The 19,655-nt window shown below is 39.4% G+C and overlaps 1 protein-coding gene across 1 annotated transcript in view; it reads right to left on the bottom strand.

The window, feature by feature from the left end:
• Dpy19l2 (dpy-19 like 2) overlaps positions 1–19,655 on the bottom strand; it is a 106,805-nt gene that overhangs the window by 74,959 nt on the left and 12,191 nt on the right. Inside the window, exons 5-8 of the mRNA XM_036193314.1 lie at positions 9,793–9,913; positions 7,443–7,536; positions 2,441–2,498; positions 219–310 (exon numbers count right to left, since the gene is read on the bottom strand). Of these exons, the coding sequence (XP_036049207.1) occupies positions 219–310; positions 2,441–2,498; positions 7,443–7,536; positions 9,793–9,913 (365 nt within the window). The remainder of the gene's footprint in view (positions 1–218; positions 311–2,440; positions 2,499–7,442; positions 7,537–9,792; positions 9,914–19,655) is intronic.

Raw genomic sequence — 19,655 nt, forward strand, 5'->3', positions numbered from 1 at the left:
CTTTCTTTAAGAACCATAAAATTATTATTTAGAACCTGTAGGTTAACATTTTCAATATTAGAAAAAGTTTATAAATTTATGTTATAATTATCTTATTACTCAATTCATTTTTTAAATAGTTGTAAAATATAGTTTAAATTTGGTAATTATGACTTAGGTTAAAGCAAATCCTAAGAAAAATAACAATTTATTTAGCTTTGTTTTATGACTGAAGTTACCTGAGGATAGTAGTTAAGACATACATCTGAAGTACAAGGAATGGATATGAAAAGCTTTCCCGGAGAGGCGGTGTCCACATCACACGGGTGGCCTGGGTCCATAAAACACGCAGTTTGCATTATTCTCCATTACAGTGAATGTTCCTCACTTAAAACTCGGGGATTGGCTTACTTTTAGAATTTTAATACTAGGCTCATTAGGTCCTATTGCTCACTGTCTGGAATAGCTTCCGGTCCTTTGACAGTCTCTCTCGTGACCAGTAAGGGAGCACTATTAACTGTCAAAGTCAGAAACACATAAAAACTATATCAAATTATACACAACTTAGCCACAGGGCCAACAAACACCCAGGGATAGGTGCTGTGAGGACTACAGGCTCAGAGTACACCACAGCCTGAGCCTGGCATGTGGGGCTTTGAGATACTAGACACAGTGAGTTCCAATTAGTATAGGTAGACCTAGTCAGCTGTCAAGACTGACTCTGAGTTAATCAAATACACTCTACGTGAGTTAAATTTTTAAAGGCAACTGAAAATACTGAGAATTGCTAGTATGAACACAGTGAAAATCCTAAAATTAAATGTACATATTTAGACTGTCTTAAGACACACAGATTAATATTCACTGTATAAATTTTTCTACCAGAAACACTAAACTTACAGAAATTAAGTTTTTATCACCTGGTAAGAGTCTGATTGCTTTACTAAGAACATCAGAAAGTTATAATTTGTGTAAGAAACCCAACTTGTAAACCCTGAAAAGAGTAATTGGTTTTATTCCCAACTCTAACTCAGTCCACCAAAGCTTACCCACCCAAATAAAACCTTTTCCTTGTGCCAATAGATTGCCGTATGATAAGGCATTTGTTTTCATTGAATGTCATATATTTAAAGCATTTTATGTGTGACTTTGTTTCTTCCTGTAACTGACTAATTTTTAATTTGGCCCACTATAACAGGAGATAAAGACATGTGCCACATGTAACCTGGGCCACTACATAGCACATGTGATTCTAAACAATAGTCAGATTCTCTCTTCTTATCACACATTCAACATCTAATGCATAATCTGGAACGTGGAGCACACTCACAATGAATCCATCGTATTATAAACCGTTTTTAAGAGCGTATTTTAGCCTGACTGTGTCTGTTTGGGGTGACTCACAGAAAAGGAAGAATAACTCAGTAGAAGCAGAGAAAGAGTGGGGGCAGCTACTGAGTAAACCACCTGCCTGCTGTCAGACCAGCACCATTGTAATCTTTGGGAAGAGCAATGACTCAGTTCTGTGAGATGGGCAAGTTCTGGAGATCTGACCCACAACATTTTGTTAAATTTGGGGGCTGGACAGATGGATCTAAGGGCAAGAGGATGGGTGTTCCATTCCTAGTATCTACATGGTGGCTCACAACTGCCTGTCACTCCAGCTCCAGGAGATATGACACCCTCTCTGGACTCCACAAGCACAACCACAACAACGCACACACATATACATGCACATACACACATGTACACATCGGTATGCACACTCTCGCACAATAAATCTTTAAAAATACTGTATTGTAGAATTAAAAAAAAAGGTTAAGAGGGTATTTATTGTCTTAAGAGTTCTTACCATTTAAAAAAAAAAAAAAAACTTTCAGAGCCATATATGGTATACAAGCAATATAATTCTAGCACTTAGGAGGCTGAGGCAGGAGAACTGGAAGTTTTGAAGCCAGCCAAGGAGACAAAGTGAGATCCTGTCTGAAAAAGTCAGAAGAAGAAAGGGGTAGGTACATATTTCAGAAAGAGAGGAAAGTGAGGTTTTAGAGCCAGACAGACACAGAACAGGAAGTCCAGCTTCACCATGCAATCTTGGTTAAGTAATGTAATTCTCTAAATTTCAGTTTCATAACCTACGTGATGAAGATAACATCCGGCCACCAGAGGGTTTAATAGTCAATTAATGACATGCATAAAGTGCCTGATTCAGGGAGTACAATGCTGCCATTTATCAACAAAACATTATGTATGTAAATAAGCACCAACAGGTTGATAGATCATGTACTTTAAATTTTACTGATTTATGATTTTAGATTAATATAATTAGCATATCAATTTACAACAAAGTGCTTTAAGATAGCACAGTCACAACACAATGTAACCATCATAGTTTAGTGGTTATATTTACTTGTTCATACAAGCTACTCTATGTTTTAAAAAGGTTGAATAGAACACAAACCTCTCCATGATTGAAAAAGTAGCACACTACTGTAATCAGACCTCCTAGCTGACTCCCACTGTAAAAAGAATAAAGTACATAGTCAGAACATGCAACATACAGGTTCTTCCCACAAAATTATCCCAGAATTAAAAACCGTAATTTTCTATGCTTAAGACATGAATAATTAAGCTGTAAGACCACAAATATTTCCCAAATGCCTGTGTAGTTTCCCAGATCCTGACTGTATAAAGACAAAAAGTGTACATAGAATACAGTCTCAATTTTATAATTACATCAAAATGTTTTCTTTCTATTTTTTAAAATATGTTTATTTTATTTTTTATACGGATATGTGTGTTTTAATTTTACATATCAGCCATGGGTTCCCCTGTCCTCCCCCCTCCCGCCCCTACCCCCGCCCCCCGCCTTCACCTCAGCCCCTCCCCCCAATTCCCATCTCCTCCAGGGCAAAGGCTCCCCTGGAGATTCAGCTCAACCTGGTAGATTCAGTACAGGCAGGTCAAGTCGCCTCCTTCCAGGCTGAGCAAAGTGTCCCCACATAAGCCCCAGGTTCCAAACAGCCAGCTCATGCACTAAGGACAGGTCCGGGTCCCACTGCCTGGGTGCCTCCCAAACAGTTCAAGCTATTCAATTGTCTCACTTATCCAGAGGGCCTGATTCAGTTGGGGGCTCCACAGCTTTTGGTTCATAATTCATGTGTTTCTATAAGCTTGGCTATTTGTCCCTATGCTTTTTCCAAACTTGGTCTCAACAATTCACACTCTTACAATCAAAATGTTTTCTAAATAAACCATGAGCATAAAATAATTTTAAACGCACAGTCCAGCACTTTGGTCTGTATGGTATCCTATCAATAATGTAAATGGAATCAAGTTTTGTCTTTTGAAATTGGGCTTAAGTGACTGAGGGATTAAAGCCAAAGACTAACAGCTTCACTTGGCAGGAACTCCTAACTGGTGGATTGACTGTAAATACCCTGACAGGAGCCACACTGCAGACTCTACACATCAGACCTATAGTGCCGAATAATCATCACAGACGGTCAGACCCGCGTTGCATAGTGTTTCTTGTCTTATATACGTTCACCTGTGGCCCAGATCCCAAGCCTCTGTGTTATAAACACCAAGCCGGCAGAGTCTATATGTGTTCACTCATCACTGTTTCCTCAGCTTAGGATACAATAAATATTGGGGGAATGAGATGAAAAAATAAAAATGAAAGCAGCAAGCTGTGGTAATAGCACTGACCACTGTGTACAGGTAACAAGACAATGAACTATGGAAGAGGTGTGTGACGTGAAACGATGTCATTAAGGCATTGTAAGATGCCTTACATTGATCAGAAGGGAAAACATGCCAACTTATTTTGTTTTTATTTTAAAAATGTTTTAGTTAGCACACAACATAATGGTTTCATTATGATATATTCATATATATACCATATATATGATGTCATATATGACACATATCATATATATGTGATTTTATTTTGTACATATTCAGCCCATTATATTCTTTTGTTCCTTTCCCACTTTGCATTCTTTTTGATCTGCCTTATGCTCTCATTTCTTATATATACACATATATATCATATATAAAATGTATGTAGTTAATTTCTAACACATATAAACTATTATATCTCTATAAAAATCTAGATTCAGAGAATCACATTATGCATATTTGCTTTTTCCTCATTATATTCATCCATTTTTTTACTTTTATGTGTATGAGTGTTTTCCTGCATGTCTGTATATATGTATACCATAAACGTGCATGCCTGGTGTCCAAGGAGGCCAGAAGAGGGTGTCATACCCTTTCAAAATGGGATTACAGATGGCTGCAACCAGTCGTGTGGATGCTAGAATCTGAACAATGGTGGTCTGCAAGGACACTAACTGTCTCCCAAAAATAGTATTCCTTCTAATTTCATGACTCAGCCTATATTTTTAAAATCTAGATTAAATCTACATATAAAAGAAAACATGGTATCAGTCTTTATTGGTTTATTTCACTTAATTAGGATACTCTCCAGTTCCATACATTTTCTTGAAGGTGAAACAATTTCACTTTTATTTACAGCTGAATAAAGCCCACTTGCTGTGGGACATTCTGTGTGTTACATGTGTTGCTCTGATTGGTTAATAAATAAAACACTGATTGGCCAGTAGCCAAGCAGGAAGCATAGGTGGGACAAGGGGAGAGGAGAATTCTGGTAAGTGGAAGGCGGAGGCAGAGAGACGCTGCCAGCCATGGCCATGAGAAGATGTTAAGATACCAGTAAGCCACGAGCCATGTGGCAACTTATAGATTAATAGATATGGGTTGATTTAAGATACAAAAACAGTTAGCAAGAAGCCTGCCACGGCCATATAGTTTATAAGTAATGTAAGTCTCTAGGTGTTTACTTAGTTGGGTTTGAGCAGCTGCAGGACTGTTGGGTGAGAGAGATCTGTCCTGACCCTGGGCCAGGCAGGAAAACCCTAGCTATACCCACTGTACATAGGTACCACACTTCCTTTGCTACTTATGAATTTTATTTAGGTGAGCATACAAACCAGTGAGTTTTGTCATGGCGTATTCCTACAAATATGTCATTAAGCTGTGCTCTCCCCTCCTCTCTGTTCCTAACCTCTCTCCCCCTCCACTGGTCCTCTTTCCTCTCCTTGTCAGTTCCCACTTCTGCTTATCTGTATGTGCACCACATGCATGCTGGTGCCTGCATAGGCCAGAAGACGGCATTGGAGTGACTGTGCTTGTGGACTGCCCAGTGTGGGTGCTGGAAACTGAAGCTGGGATCTCTGTGAGGGCAGCGGGTGGTCTTAACTTCTGCGCTGTCTCTCCAGCCCCTTCTGGTTTTCTGTCACGTGTGTTCTGTCACTCTTTCTAGTTCTCACCACTCTCCCAGCACCTTCCTCACCTCTCAAGATTCCCTTTCTAGTTTCATGACTTATGAGCAAGCATGCACACCTGCATGCACACACGTACACATGTATACACAAATATACTTTTACTAGAACCTAGGTTCCGCATATGAAACATGGGGTTGTTGTTGTTGTTGTTGTTTGGTTTGGTTTGGTTTTTCTTCCTGAGTCTGGCTTATTCCACTTAACCTAATAATTTTCATTTGCATTCATTTTGCGGCAAATGTCATTATTTCATACTTATTTAGGGTTCAAAATATTCTATTGGGTATTTGTACCACATTTTCTTTATCAGTTTATCTGTTGACAGATAACTAGGCTGTTTTCTATTTCTGGATAGTGTGACTAGTACAATAATAAAGATGGATTTGCAAGTAGCTCTATGATGTGTTGACTTTGAGACTTCCTGAATTTTTCTCCCATTGTGTGGTCTGTGTCTTAATTCTGCAAAGTGTTTCCTTCTCCATGCAGAAGCTTTTTAATTTCATACAATCCAGTTTGTTGATTTTTGCCATTATTTTCTCCCATCCATGTATTAACCAGGCCCAGCCCTGCTTAACTTCCCAAATCAGACTAAACCAATTGCATTATGATAATATTATGATAATAATATGATAATATTATAATAAACATGATAGCAATTATTTCCTGAGCTGTTAGAGCTCTATTAAAAAGGTCCTTGCTTATGTCTGTATCTTTTAGTGTTTTCCTATACCAGAAATCCTCAAGATTTATGGTATTATATTAAAGTTTTTTCTTTGAGCATTTAAAGTTGTTTTTGTTTAGGGAAATATAGAGACATCTAATTTTAAGGTTCCACATCCAGTCATCCTCAAAGCAGTGCTTGAGGACAGGAATTTCAATCTCCAGCCAGGTGGTGGTGGCGCACGCCTTTAATCCCAGCACTTGGGAGGCAGAGCCAGGTGGATGTCTGTGAGTTTGAGGCCAGGCAGGTCTACAGAGTGAAATCTAGGACAGACACTACAGCAGCACTGAGAGGTAGAAGCAGGAGGATCAAGGGTGCTCACTGGCCAGAACATCTATCCAACAGGGATCACCAGGTTCAGTGAGAGGTCCTGTCTAAAATTATAAAGCAGAGCACAATAGGTGGACACTTGCTGGGATACTGTCCCCAGACACTAAGTCCAGATTTCTTTTTACTTCTAATTTTATGTGATTCAAAAATAACACTATAAACAAAGCTCATGGCTTGGGAGCATATTTCACTGAAAGAAACAAATAAATCTGACAAAGCAGTTTAGCAATATGGATATATATTATATCAATCAACAGAAATGAAAAACAAGTTCTCTGTTGGCATCATTCCATCAGTGCATGGTTGCTAGGCTGGGTAGGACCAGGTATAGCTGCTATCTCTATGGTCCCCCTACACAACCAAGTCACAAGATGACTCCAGACAGCACATTCAAGTAAAAACAAGAAGAAACAGAGAAAGGGCAGCTGAGCCTGTAGTTTGTGACAAAGTTGTTCCTAGATAGAACCATGGCTTACTTTGCCTTACATTTCAATGAGAAAAGCTACCTCATTTGGCTCTCTTAAGGAGCAATTGAGAGCAGGGGAATAATATATGATAGTAGTAATTTCATAGCCTGAGACAAGGCACATTTACACTCCAAACAAAATTGTGATACTATTATCAAGAAAGACTGGCTAAGGAATGTGTCTTCCACAAATGATATAAAAATGTTTGATAACTTTTAAAGTCTCACATCAAAAAGAATAAAATTAGAAACAACGTTCTGCTATGTAACGTTGTCATAACTTACACATGAACTAAAATCATCTTCATTAACATTTTTGTTAATAAATCTTAATTTTCAAAAATCTTAAGAGCATTAAATAGAGGCCTGTAAGGTGTCATTAGCAGAAGTTTGTTTTCTGTTTGCATGGTATTGGTTAGGGAAAACCCTTTCTATAAAATCTCCTAGAACCAGTCAGTTGGTGTTATCAGCTTCCTTTTCATTTAGTCAGTAGGGATCAACCATTCTTTATAGGCTCGCTCACTCTACTAGTCTTTACTAGTCTTTACCAGTCTTTACCAGTCTTTACCAGTCTTACCTCAGGTATGTACCATAGATGAAGAACAATCCCATCATTAGTCCATTCAACATAAAAATTACACCAACGTAAAAGCAAGCAGGGTCTCCCAGTCCTTTAAAAAAAGACACAGACTAGTCAGCATCTAATAAGCAAAATTATTTCTGTGCTTTATAATCAAGAACTTGTAAGTTTCCTGAAAGTATTTGCTTTCACAATCAGTCTTTAATGTTAGAATCATCTTTACCGCCACAGAGGATGTTTTGTTTGCTGTCTTGGGGCCCAAAGCCACGGCCTCTCACACAGCCCCTGACACAGCCCCAACCCCTACAACATATATTTGGTTACATTTACACTGCCCCCTGGTGGCATGTTTCTATAATGTGATGGTATGTTGGAGTTCACGTTAATTTAAACAATAATGCTGCTGTTTAATGTCTGGGACTTTCTGTATATTTTGTCTTTTCTAGACTCCCAGATGAGTGACATACAGTCCCTAATCTCTGTGAAAAGCCTAAGTGTCTGTGATATGATCCAGTCACCTCATCTGTTATGATGCAGACAGAATGTCAACTTACCTGATCTATTTGGTTGTGTTCATGTGCACACCACTTCCTGGTTGCATTAGAGTTATCATTTTTGCACGATTCTCAGGCAGAAGTTTGCGATTAACTGGTATGAAGGATTTTCATGTTTGGGAAAGCAGCATTAAAAACCATGGTAACTTGCAAAGTTAGGCTGCTGTGCCTGCTGGAAGGCAGAACCCTGCTGGCTCTGCTTCATTAACCCTTTCATCCCAAGACCATATGGCGTCTCTCACATGCTCTCTCTACTGCCAGTTACCATGCATGCACAGCTGGTCTCAAGTCTATATTCAGACTGGAACTTTTTGCTTCTTGCTTGATTATTTCCAGTTCCGGGTCTTTCAGTTACCATGAGCTAATGCGTGCATTGAAACAACACTCAGACAAGCTACTTTTTATTCTCCTGTCAGTCCAAAGACTCAGACTAGTAGCCAGTTATAGGATTCTTCATTCTCCTTTGTCTCCCCCAAACATTTTACTTCTGAAATCCAGACATTTTTCAAACTGATGAGAGCATATCAGCCATCTAGCTGATTGCATGGATTGCCTCTACCCTTACAAATGTGCTTTAATGAAGCTGGCAATGATGCTTCAGTGTGTAGATCCCTTATGGCTCTTCAGTAGGTAAGATGCAAATCCCCAGCCAGCAAGTAGTCCACTGTGGTCTGCCCTTGATTACACTCCCACCATCTGGACATTTGTAATATGCACTATGGTTATAACTGCTAACAGCCTTGGTAATAGTATAAGCTCTCCAATTTTAAGACCCATGTCTCCCAGCTCTTCTGTGCACTCTAAGTACCAAACACTGGTCTGCTGCTGACTGAGAACTTAATATATACCACACATGTTCAAGGTGATACCTTTTACCCTCAGAAAAGCTGATGATGGACACACTACAAAGTCTAGTTTGATGAGCCATTGCTGTATGTTGCAAAAATCACACAAAAAAAATTCACTCCTTAAACATCTTCCCCAGTATCACTTTAGATTTATCAATAAAAAAGTTATAGGAAATTCAAATTTTTCATATTCCAAGAGTTAAACAAATGTAGCAAGTAGCAATATTGTAGACAAAGTCATGCATGAAGACACTGAACACACCTGTGTGTTACATACATGTTTCTATGTGGCTGGGTACAGAGTCTCATGGGGCGTCTAGGAAACTGTTACATAATTCCAACAGTTTTGGTTTCTTTGTTTGTTTATTTGTTTTGGACAAAGATACCAATATAGAGGATATTCAAGCCCAGGCGGTGGTGGCTGGTGAGTTCGAGGCCAGCCTGGTCTACAGAGTGAGTTCTGGCACAAGCTCCGGAGTTATATGGGAAAATCCTGTCTTTAAAAAAAAAAAAGATATTTGGGAAGAGTTTCATTAAAATTCCTCTTGTAGTGTGAACAAAAGTAAAGCAATATTTATAATAGCTGATTATTAACATCAACTAATCCACAACTACTGCAAGTATATATTTGGCCCTCTGCCCCCCAAATGAATGCACTGATGTTACCCCAAACATTCTTTGTACCATCTTGTTCTGAAATGGACTTTTACTCAAAAGTACCTGATGTTGGGAGTTAAATTTCCAGTTTAAACTCAAATTGGCAAGTATGTAGTCGTCTCGAAAAAAATAACTTTAAGGTGTAAAATACTTACTGAGATGAGTCAGTTCTCTACTGTCTTAAACAAAATTGATCACAGTTTATAATAAACCTTAAAAGTGTGTCACAATATCAGATGTCTACAGAAACACCAGTGAGCACACGGCAGCATAGAGGAAGACACGTGCCTTCACAGCTCTGGACTTCTTTAAGAGGCTCTATTCTGGTGACATTCCAGCAGGTCTTAGTTTCCAACCCAAATAAATTCATTATGCCCACAACTGTGCGATACCAGTAGGCTATGACTACCTATAAAAGAGAAGATGGAAGAAAACATATTCTGATCATAAAGAGAGCTTTTCTAAATACCATTCTATGATGGTTGCTTTAATATTGTAAACCTAAGCAAATTTATTTGAGAAATAGTATGAAATGATATATTAGTAACATTTACAAAGATTAGTCACTTTAATTATAGCAATATAACCATAGAAGCAATCATAAAAGTATAATCTAAATTTCTTTATTATTAAAATAGATCATTTTAGAAACTGCAATGCAATGGAGTAAGAGCTCCAGGGCGCATTAAAAACTTGACCAGTGACAAGACTGAGGTAGCCAGTTCTTTTCAACTGGAAACCTACTTTTGAAAGTTCAGAAGCAAGAGAGGGAAATAAAGACAGAAATAAAATAAAATAAAATGCTTATACCTGGGATTTTTTAACTTGGTAGATTTGGAATCAAAGGTATGAGAATTCTTGGTAGAAAGGAAAAAAATAATTTCAAAAGAGAAGCACTTAGAACTGACACTTAACATTTGGAGTCACCCTGTCACCTCTCTGGCATTGACAGCATGTAGCTGCACTTATTCAATGACATACATCACTGAACAACTTCATAATGTTCTTTCTCAGTCCAAACCATAGATTCTTTTAAAAATACGGCATACTGTTAAAATTTTCATTTTTATTCTTGTGACTTTGCCATGCCTTTACAAAATAAAATACCACATTATATGTGTAAGCTAAATCTTGAATTATATTTCTCTTGGTATGAACTTTGACACAGTAAGGAAAGCATAGCTTTGGAGTCAAAATTGAACTCAAATTCTGTCTCTGGGGCTGGAGAGATAGCTCAGTGGTTAAGAAAACATATTGCTTTTACAGATGACTATAGTTCCGTTCCCAGTACCCATGGTGGGTAACTAACAATCACCTCTAATTCCAGCTACAGGGGGTCTGATGCTCCCTCTTGAACTCTATGGGCACTTGAACTCACACATGCATAAACCCACACACAGAGACATATATTTACACATAATTAAAAATAAAATAAATCTGATTTAAAAAATTCTCACTCTGCATATTACAATTTCAGTGACCGCAAGTGATCTTTCAGCCTCAGAACATCAGCTCATCTCTGAATTTAACTTAATCATAATCATTTTTTATAATAGGAGTGAGGACGTCTGTAAAAGTCTGGCATCAAATAAGTATGGGATATATTTAACGTCAAAAATAGTTCTAGATTTATATTTTAGCACACAGATTAGATACTGACAGTGTAAACACAAAAAGCATGAACATACAAAACTGTGATACTCTGTAATCATCAGTTAATTGAGGCCTTCCCCATTTTTCATCATCTCAAGATGGAAATACAACTCGGAACAAACCCCCAGCTTCAGGTCTTGGCAATGACATCATGTTTTAACAAGCAGTTTATCATATTTTTACAATGACTTTTAAACCATCAAGGGGGAAACTGAAAATACAGTTAATAGTCAATAAAGATATGAGGATCTTTGCAGCAAGTCCACATGTATGTTTCACAGGTAGAACCAGCCTCCCCCATACAAACCTAAGCTATTAACTAAGACATACATACATCTCACAGACAGCATCTCCCTGTAACCCAAAATCCCCCACTGCCACAATATCTGTGGACTAAGCCATGCATGTGTTCCACAATTAGCACCTCTGGACCTTCTCTGTAGTAACCTGAGGTCCCCATGATCTTAAACCCTGAGTCACTGGTGCACTCCAAGGAGCCCTCTTCTTCCCCTTCCTATTAGGATTCTAAGACTATCAGCTAGAGACCTATGTTAAATGCCTGTGCACCATGCTCATAATTCTCACTTTTGTCTCTCTCTGGTACTCTAACCTCAATTTCTGAGGAACTTCAGGGAACGCCTGCTAGCTCAATAGAAAGTCCCTTCATGTTTTCAGAGCTGCATCTTGCCTCAGCTGAGCAAGAATGACATCTTATACCCCAGTAGCACATCACCACTGAGTGACTCCCAGACTGAATCACAGGCACAAAAACAGAAGATTCGAGTCTTTCAAGTTGGCCAGTAGAAAATAAGGATCCAATGCCCACTTAACAATGGCTGCATTGACCTGACCTCCTTACCAAAAGACCCAGGCAATGGCCTAGCCCCAGATGCCCGAGTTCCACTATAAAAACACAACACCAAGAACCAATACAGTATTCCTGTAGTAATTTTCTCTGAGAGAAACAATTTAGAAGACACACAGTACAATAAATACAAAATATCAGTAATAAATATGTACAAATAATTCAAAGGGAGTATGAATAAACATCTGAATGAAGACCAATACAACAAAAACAGATGAATGAAATAAGACAATTTTGGATATGAACATAGGATTCAATAAAGATTCTGGTTTGTTACTTTTATCTTCTTAGAATTTCATATATATATATATATATATATATATATATATAATTTGTTTTGAGAAGATCCACCTCCCCTTCACTCTCATCCAATTCCTCCCCTTTCTTCACCACCACTCCCACACTACCAACCTTATGCTCCCTTTTTTTTAAACCCACTCAATTCACTTGGTGATACCAATTCTGATAAATCTAATGCATCGCATGACTGAACTTGAGAATAGAAATCACATAGCATCTCATTGGATACATAAGAAGCCATTGACAAAATTCAAAAGCCCTCAAGAAAGCACTGTGAAGGCTTCCAACAGGAGGAGGCAACCAATGTTCTTACCCTGTTATGATGCCTAAGAACCACATCAACTACCAGAATGACATGATAATCCTAAGGGTGTGTGGCGAGCCACAGGACAGAAATCCAGCTGTATATTATAAGCTATACCTTGACCAGACCAAGGATCAGTCCAGTGGGAAGTCATTTAGCAAAGACTATTTGGTGTTACAGAGCTTAATATTCAGTTATGCCCCACTATGAATTCTCCTAAAATGTGTATGTATATGTTAACCTCCGTTTCAAAGTCCTTAGATAAAGTCATGTAGACAGAGCCTTCTGCCTCTGAGCTCCCAGCTCCTCTTTAGCATTTGTTTTGGGTATCTGCCTTTTGCAAATATCATCCTTAAACTACTTCCTAAGATAGGGTCAACCCCAAACAAAGACTTGAAAACCAAGCAAGGAACAGGTAGCTACCAGACCACCCGCTAGACACCTGTAGCCTCTCTGTAAGGTAAAAAGTCCTTTCTCAGATAACCTGTCTCCTGGACTAAGTCCTGTCCCCTAAATGCACAGCTTTGTTTCTTGTGCAAATCAAGTTCAGGTCTTCCCCTCTTTCTCACCACCCCAGAGCAACTTCTTAAATCAAAGGGGTTTCCTCTCACCAGGAGCTTCAAGCTGTGATGCAGATTGACTACCTATTAGTATTCCTCCCCCTGCCCTGTCAGGAAACTGGCAGCAGAAGAAAATAGTGACAGTTTTAACTTTTAGTGAGCTACAGATTTTCCCTACCCTATCACCTGTAAGTTTCTGATTGAACTTCATTTCTCTGGCTCAGGTCCCAAATATAGGCTGTGTTTCTTTCCTTGCTCCTGGACCCTAGGCCAGGATTCTGCTGTCCTGCTCTGTGACTGGTTGGTTTCACAAGTCAGTTGGACAGGGGCAGAGATGGCTCTGATCTGAGCTAAACTGTGTTTCTCTCACTGGCCTTACTTAGCTTTTTGACACTACCTCTAAGGCCAAGACACATTTCATTCACTGACCCTGATTCTAGGGGTCAAGAGTGTTTCTTTGGTCCTGGTTTCAGAGTCAGGGCATGTTTCCTTGGTTCATTTCTCTGGCTCAGGTCCCAAACACAGGCTGTGTTTCTTTCCCTGGTCCTGGGCCCTAGGGCCAGGATTCTGCTGTCCTGCTCTGTGATTGGTTGATTTCACAAGTCAGTTGGACAGGGGCAAAGATGGTTTTGATCTGAGCTAAACTGTGTTTCTCTCACTGGCCTTATCTGAGCCATCCTTCCCTAATTCTGGGCTCCAGGGTCAGGGGGGTTTCTTTAACCAGCCCCTTTGCCCTGCATTGTGTCTCCTGGTAATGTCAGAAGTTACACCCATAAAGGTTCACTAACATGACTGCCCAAACATGAACTGAACAAGGTAACAATAGACATACCAAAGTGGATGGGAGAAGTCTCAGGAGGCCTCAATCTACACAACTAAGGAATGTCAAGAGTCAGGGAGATAGTCTTTCCCAGGAAGAAGCACACCAACTAGTAATCTAATACCAAACAGTCAGCCTTGAAAACATATATACAAATAACATTATACAGACCGAAAGTTATATTTAGGATTATATGTGTGTGCTTGTGTACGTGCGTGTGCGTGTGCGTGTGCGTGTGTGTGTGTGTGTGTGTATGTGTGTGTGTGTGTGTGTATACATATATTCATGCAATAACAATTAGTGAAAAAAGAGGCTGTGGATTTGAAAGAGCACAAGGAGAAGTGTGTGGGAGGGTTTGGAGGAAAGGAAGGGAGAAATGTAATCATATTATAATCTCAAAGATAAATAGACACTCAGGCCACCCCCATGTGTGGTACCACGTGGACTATGATGAGCAAACGTGTGGTGGGAGAGGTGGAAGAGATAGAAAAAGAAGTGGTGCACATGCTGTGGAGGCAGAACTGGGGATGTGATAGCAGTGGCAGGCGAGAGAGAGAGAACGAAGGGGTCTACACTGTCACTGCCCAGTAGGGTTGACAGGGTGGTGTGCTGCAGCAGCCTGGAGCTGATGCAGACACAGACTCAGCCCCCAAACAAGCCATCCTGCTGACTCTGGGCAACACTGGAGGCCTGAGATGAGGACAGGTTCACTTTCTGGATTGGACCTCCTCAAAGGACCACTGTGGTCCATGATGCCACCAGAGGCCATGTTGGTGTCCATGGCCCATGCTACTGCCCAAGACCGCAGTGAAGCCTGCTATCTGTGTGCACATATGTAGTCTGTGCCACTGCCTGAGGCCAGGATGATGTCCTCAGGCTTTGCTGCCTCAGTGGGCCATCTGGATAAGAGTGGCATGTATAGCCAGCCACCTGAGGCCATGTAGAGGCCTGTGGTCCATGCAGCCACTAAGAGCCATGAGTGGGCCTGTGGTCATGTTATATAGCCAGGAACTGTGTTGATACCTGTGGATGTGTGTGGTCTGGGCTGCTGCCTGAAGCCATGTTGATATTCAAGGGCCATGCTGAGCTGGTCCTGTCCCTTGCCAGCATGTTGTGGCACCCAGGAGAGCTGGCTCTGTCCCTCACATGGCTCTCCACAGTTAATGGCTTCTGGTAGGGGTATGTGCAGGTGGAGAAAGACTCACCTTCTCTTGCGGGGCTGGCCACTAGGAGTTTGACCATGCTTCAGTGAGTATATGGAAAACACAAAATGGACTTATTTTTTTGTGAGGATACAGAAGGAAGTGGGGGGAGGACATGAGAGGACTGTGAGGGCAATCAGGGTATATGATGTAAGAGTCCCAAATAATCAATCTCTAAAAGTAAAATAAGAAATCTTTGAGAGACTAGGGATACAGAGAACACACAGCACAATAACCTACAGACAACCTCATGCAGAAATTCAAACCATTTCCACTAAAATGAGGAACAAGACAAGGATGTCCATGGTCTCTACTCTTATCCAATATAATGCTTAGTCTTAGCTACAGCAATAAGACAAGAAAAGCTCAAAGTGGGGATACAAATAGGAAATAAAAATATCAAAATATCTTTATTTGCAAATTACGATTCTATACATAAAAGACCCTAAAGACACCAGCTGAAAATTTCTACAGCTGATAAACACATTCAGCAAAGCAACAAGATACAAAATTAATACACAATCATCAGTAGTCTTCTTATATACTAATGGCAAGCACACTAAGAAAGAAATTAGGAGAAACAATCCCATTCACATTATCCTCAAAAAATAAAATATTTTGGAATAAATCTAACCAAGGAAGTGAAATACCTGCACAATAAAAACTTTAAAACATGGAGAAATTTTAGAACATACTAGAATATGGAAAGGCCTCCTATAATCATGAATTGATAGGATTAATACTGTGAAATGGCCATCATAATAAAAGTAATCTGCAGAGTCATTGTGATCCCATAGAAATTACAGTGCAGTTCTTTACCAGCATTGGTAAAATAGTCTTAAAACCCATACGGAAGCACAAAGTACTCATGATAACCCGAACAAACCTAAACAATAAAAGCACTGCTGGAGAGATCACCATCCCAGATTTCAGGTTGTACTACAGAGCCATAGTAATGTAAGCAGTGCGGTATCAGCATAAAAGCGGGCACATTCAGGAATAGAATTGAGTAGAAGGTCCAGATATAATCCCATGCTCCTACAGCCACTTGATTTTTGACAAAGAGGACAATAATACATATTTGTAAAAGGCAGTATCTTCAACAAACGGTTCTGAACAAACCAGAAAGCTACATGTAGTAGAATCAAACGATATCCTACTCTCTCTCTCTCATCCTGAACAAAATTCAACTCCAAATTGATCAAGGACACAAATATAAAACCTAATGCCCTGAAATCTGCTAGAGGATAAAGTAGGAAGTACACTTCAACTTATAGACACAGGTCAGGACTTTTTAAATGTAAGACTCTCGTAGCATAGGAAGATAGAGCAACAATTGACAAATGGGAATTCATAAAATGGAAAGTACCTATATAACAAAGAATACCAACATTTGGGTAAAGAGGAAGCCTACTGAACAGGAAAAGATTTTTCCTAGCTATACATCTGTCCTAGACAGCTTCACTGTCAGCCCCATATAGTTTATAATCATCGAAGACAGTAGTCTCAATTGGGTGGACTGCCCATATCAGATTGATCTGTAGCCATGTCTGTGAGGGACTGTCTTCAATATTAATTGATGTAGAAGAGCCCAACCACTGTGAGTGAGTGCCATTCTAGGCAAGTTGTCCTTGACTGTGTAACAGAGTTGATTAATCATGAGCCTGGAGAGAACTAGCAATCAGAAATCCCCCATGGTTTCCACTTAGGTTCCTGCCTTGGATTCTCTGCATGACAGACTGTAATCTGTAAAAGGAAATAAGCCCTCTCCTCCCCCACGTTGCTTTTGGTTAATGTTTTATCACAGCAATAGAAAGGTAACTAATTAACATCAGAAAAGATTTGTAGCTAGAATAAGAAGGACTAAAACTAAATAAATAAATAGGAAAAAAAAACGTACTACTGAGAAAACAATCATAAATAGAAAATAAGCCAAAAAACCCTCTAAACACCAAGAAAACAATTTAATCAATTTTAAAATGAGCCATGTAAATGATCAGAGTTCTCACATGAAGTAACAAATGTCTAAGAAATTTTTCCTAATATTCAAAATCCTTAGCCTTCATGGAAATTCAAATTAAAACTTATTTGAGATTTCTTCTTACTTTAGTCAACATAGATAAGTTCAAGAAAACAAACAACAAAGGCTGGTGTGGATGTGGGGGAAAGAAGACAATTTATTAACTATTGATGGAAATTGGTGCAGCTACTGTGGAAATTAATGTGGGAGTTTCTAAAAGGGACAGATATAGATCAACCACATGACCCACCTATAACAGTCCTTGGCATACATGAAGACAACTGCTCAGCCATGTTAATTGTTCCTCTGGTTACAGTAACTAGGAAATGGAAACAGCCTAGATGTTCATCAACTGATAGATGGAGAGTGGAAATGTGGTACATTTACACAACTGTCTTTTAATGTAGCTGTAAAGAACGATAAAATCAGGAAATCTACAGGTAAACAATGGATCTGTAAGTAATCATTCTGAGGGAGACAACCCCAGACACAGAAGGACAAATGCTACGTGTTCTCTCTCAAAGAGAAGCCTAGCTTTGAGTCTTTCCAGTGTATGCCCTTGAGAAACTGGAAAGGAGGTCAAGGGGAAAACTTATGGAGTGGGGATGGTAGAACATGAGTGGTAACGAGGGAGAACGGAAAATAACAGAGAAAGAAGTGTTGAGTGGGGTGGGAAAATGTAAAACAGCCTACAGGAGTGTGTATAGAGAGAGATTACTAACATTGAAACCTTTCAAAAACCCATATGGAAACCTACTACTGTTAAAGCTTCAAAAAATATGTTCATATACATGTATAGAACAAATTTAAATAGAGTTAACACATATGGGAGAATAATTCCTCTTCCAGATGTCACAGACCATCAAACAAACAAACACACAAAAAATTCCAGTGCCATGTCTGGGGTACCAGTCTTTCAGTTTTTCATCAATGGAATCCATAGTCCACCCCCCAAAATACAATCTATTGCCATTGTTCTTAATTACATTCTAGAGTTTGATAGTGAGATCCTGTTGCTCTAGACACCTTATACTTGAGTCACAGAACATGGAGAAATCAAGTTGGAAGCTTCATCCCTACTGGATAGCTTTCATAGTGTTGGGAGGTGCTATGCATGCTACTGGTAGAAGAATCCACAGCTTTGAACTCTATGTGCTACAGTAATATCTTTCTGGGTCTAGAAAGATATGCTCAGCAGTAAAATAGTGGCACAAAAGTTTCTGGAGTAACCAACCACTTTATGATTAGACTTAAGGTCCATTCTACAAAATGGAATTCATGCCAGGTACCATTAATTAAACCAAACCTGAGTGGGGTAGGTCCTAGGGTCTACAGGAAAACCCTAGACTATTATCCTGCTAAGTGGGGCACATTTACTTATCTTTATTCCAATCACTTAGTGTATCTCTCAAGCTAAACTAAGAAGTTTCTTTTTGCAGTAGATGGTGATTGACACAAAGACTTATAACTGGCCAAACTGGAGAGAACAGAGACTGTGCTCAGAGATGATCACAGAATTGATGGTGGAATGGATTCTAAGAGCCAGAGGCAGCGGGGACTGTGAGAGTGTCTGCTCGACATGACCATGCTGCTACACATGTGAAATCACAGAGGCTGGGGCAGAATGGACAAGACCTACACAAAACCAAGGTAGCCAAGATCCCAGCATTGATGGGAGAGGGACTCACGAAGTTCCACACCCTGCAGAGGAGCTATTGGCAGTTGATTTCTGCTAGGAAATAGAGAGTTGGCATGCATTCCTCCACTTTTCAAGAATGTTTTATGCTTAGTTTCTATATAATCCAAGTGGGTTTTACTAGCAGCTGGAAGGAATAAGAAAATGTACACTATTTTATTTATTTATTTCTTAAAGCAAATATATTACTCAAAGTGTTTTAGATATTTGGTGACTTCAAGTCATTTTCTAATTTCTCATGTAATTTCTTCTTTGAATCATGGATATTAGAAAATGCCTCCCAATGATATTTTCTGGGTTTTTTGTTTTGTTTTGTTTTGTTTTTTGTTTTTTGTTTTTACTTTACACTTGTGTTGATATACTGTTGAAGAGAGAGTGAGGTCTTTGCGAAGAGTCATGACATAAGAACAGCAGAGGGCAATTTATAGTCAAAACCCACCAGGGGGAAAACTCTCTGATGGAAAACCTCCTCAGGCAAGGCCATGAGGCTACAGACTCTGGAATACCGTTTGCCTCTGTCTGTAATTACATGTGTGCTGTTGCAATTTTTCCTACCAGCTCTGGGGAAACCCCCACTACCTATATTGTAGTGTGTTTTTCTTCATGTGTGCATCCCGATCTATTGGGGATCTCTACCTGTGGACTGTCTAGAAGATAACTCCTCCTTTATCTATATTGTCCATTTGACATCAATAATGTTAACTTAAGTTGGGGATTATAAATTCATTGGA

Source organism: Onychomys torridus, chromosome 7 (genome assembly GCF_903995425.1).
Source record: "Onychomys torridus chromosome 7, mOncTor1.1, whole genome shotgun sequence".
In the NCBI taxonomy this organism is placed as follows: domain Eukaryota; kingdom Metazoa; phylum Chordata; class Mammalia; order Rodentia; family Cricetidae; genus Onychomys; species Onychomys torridus.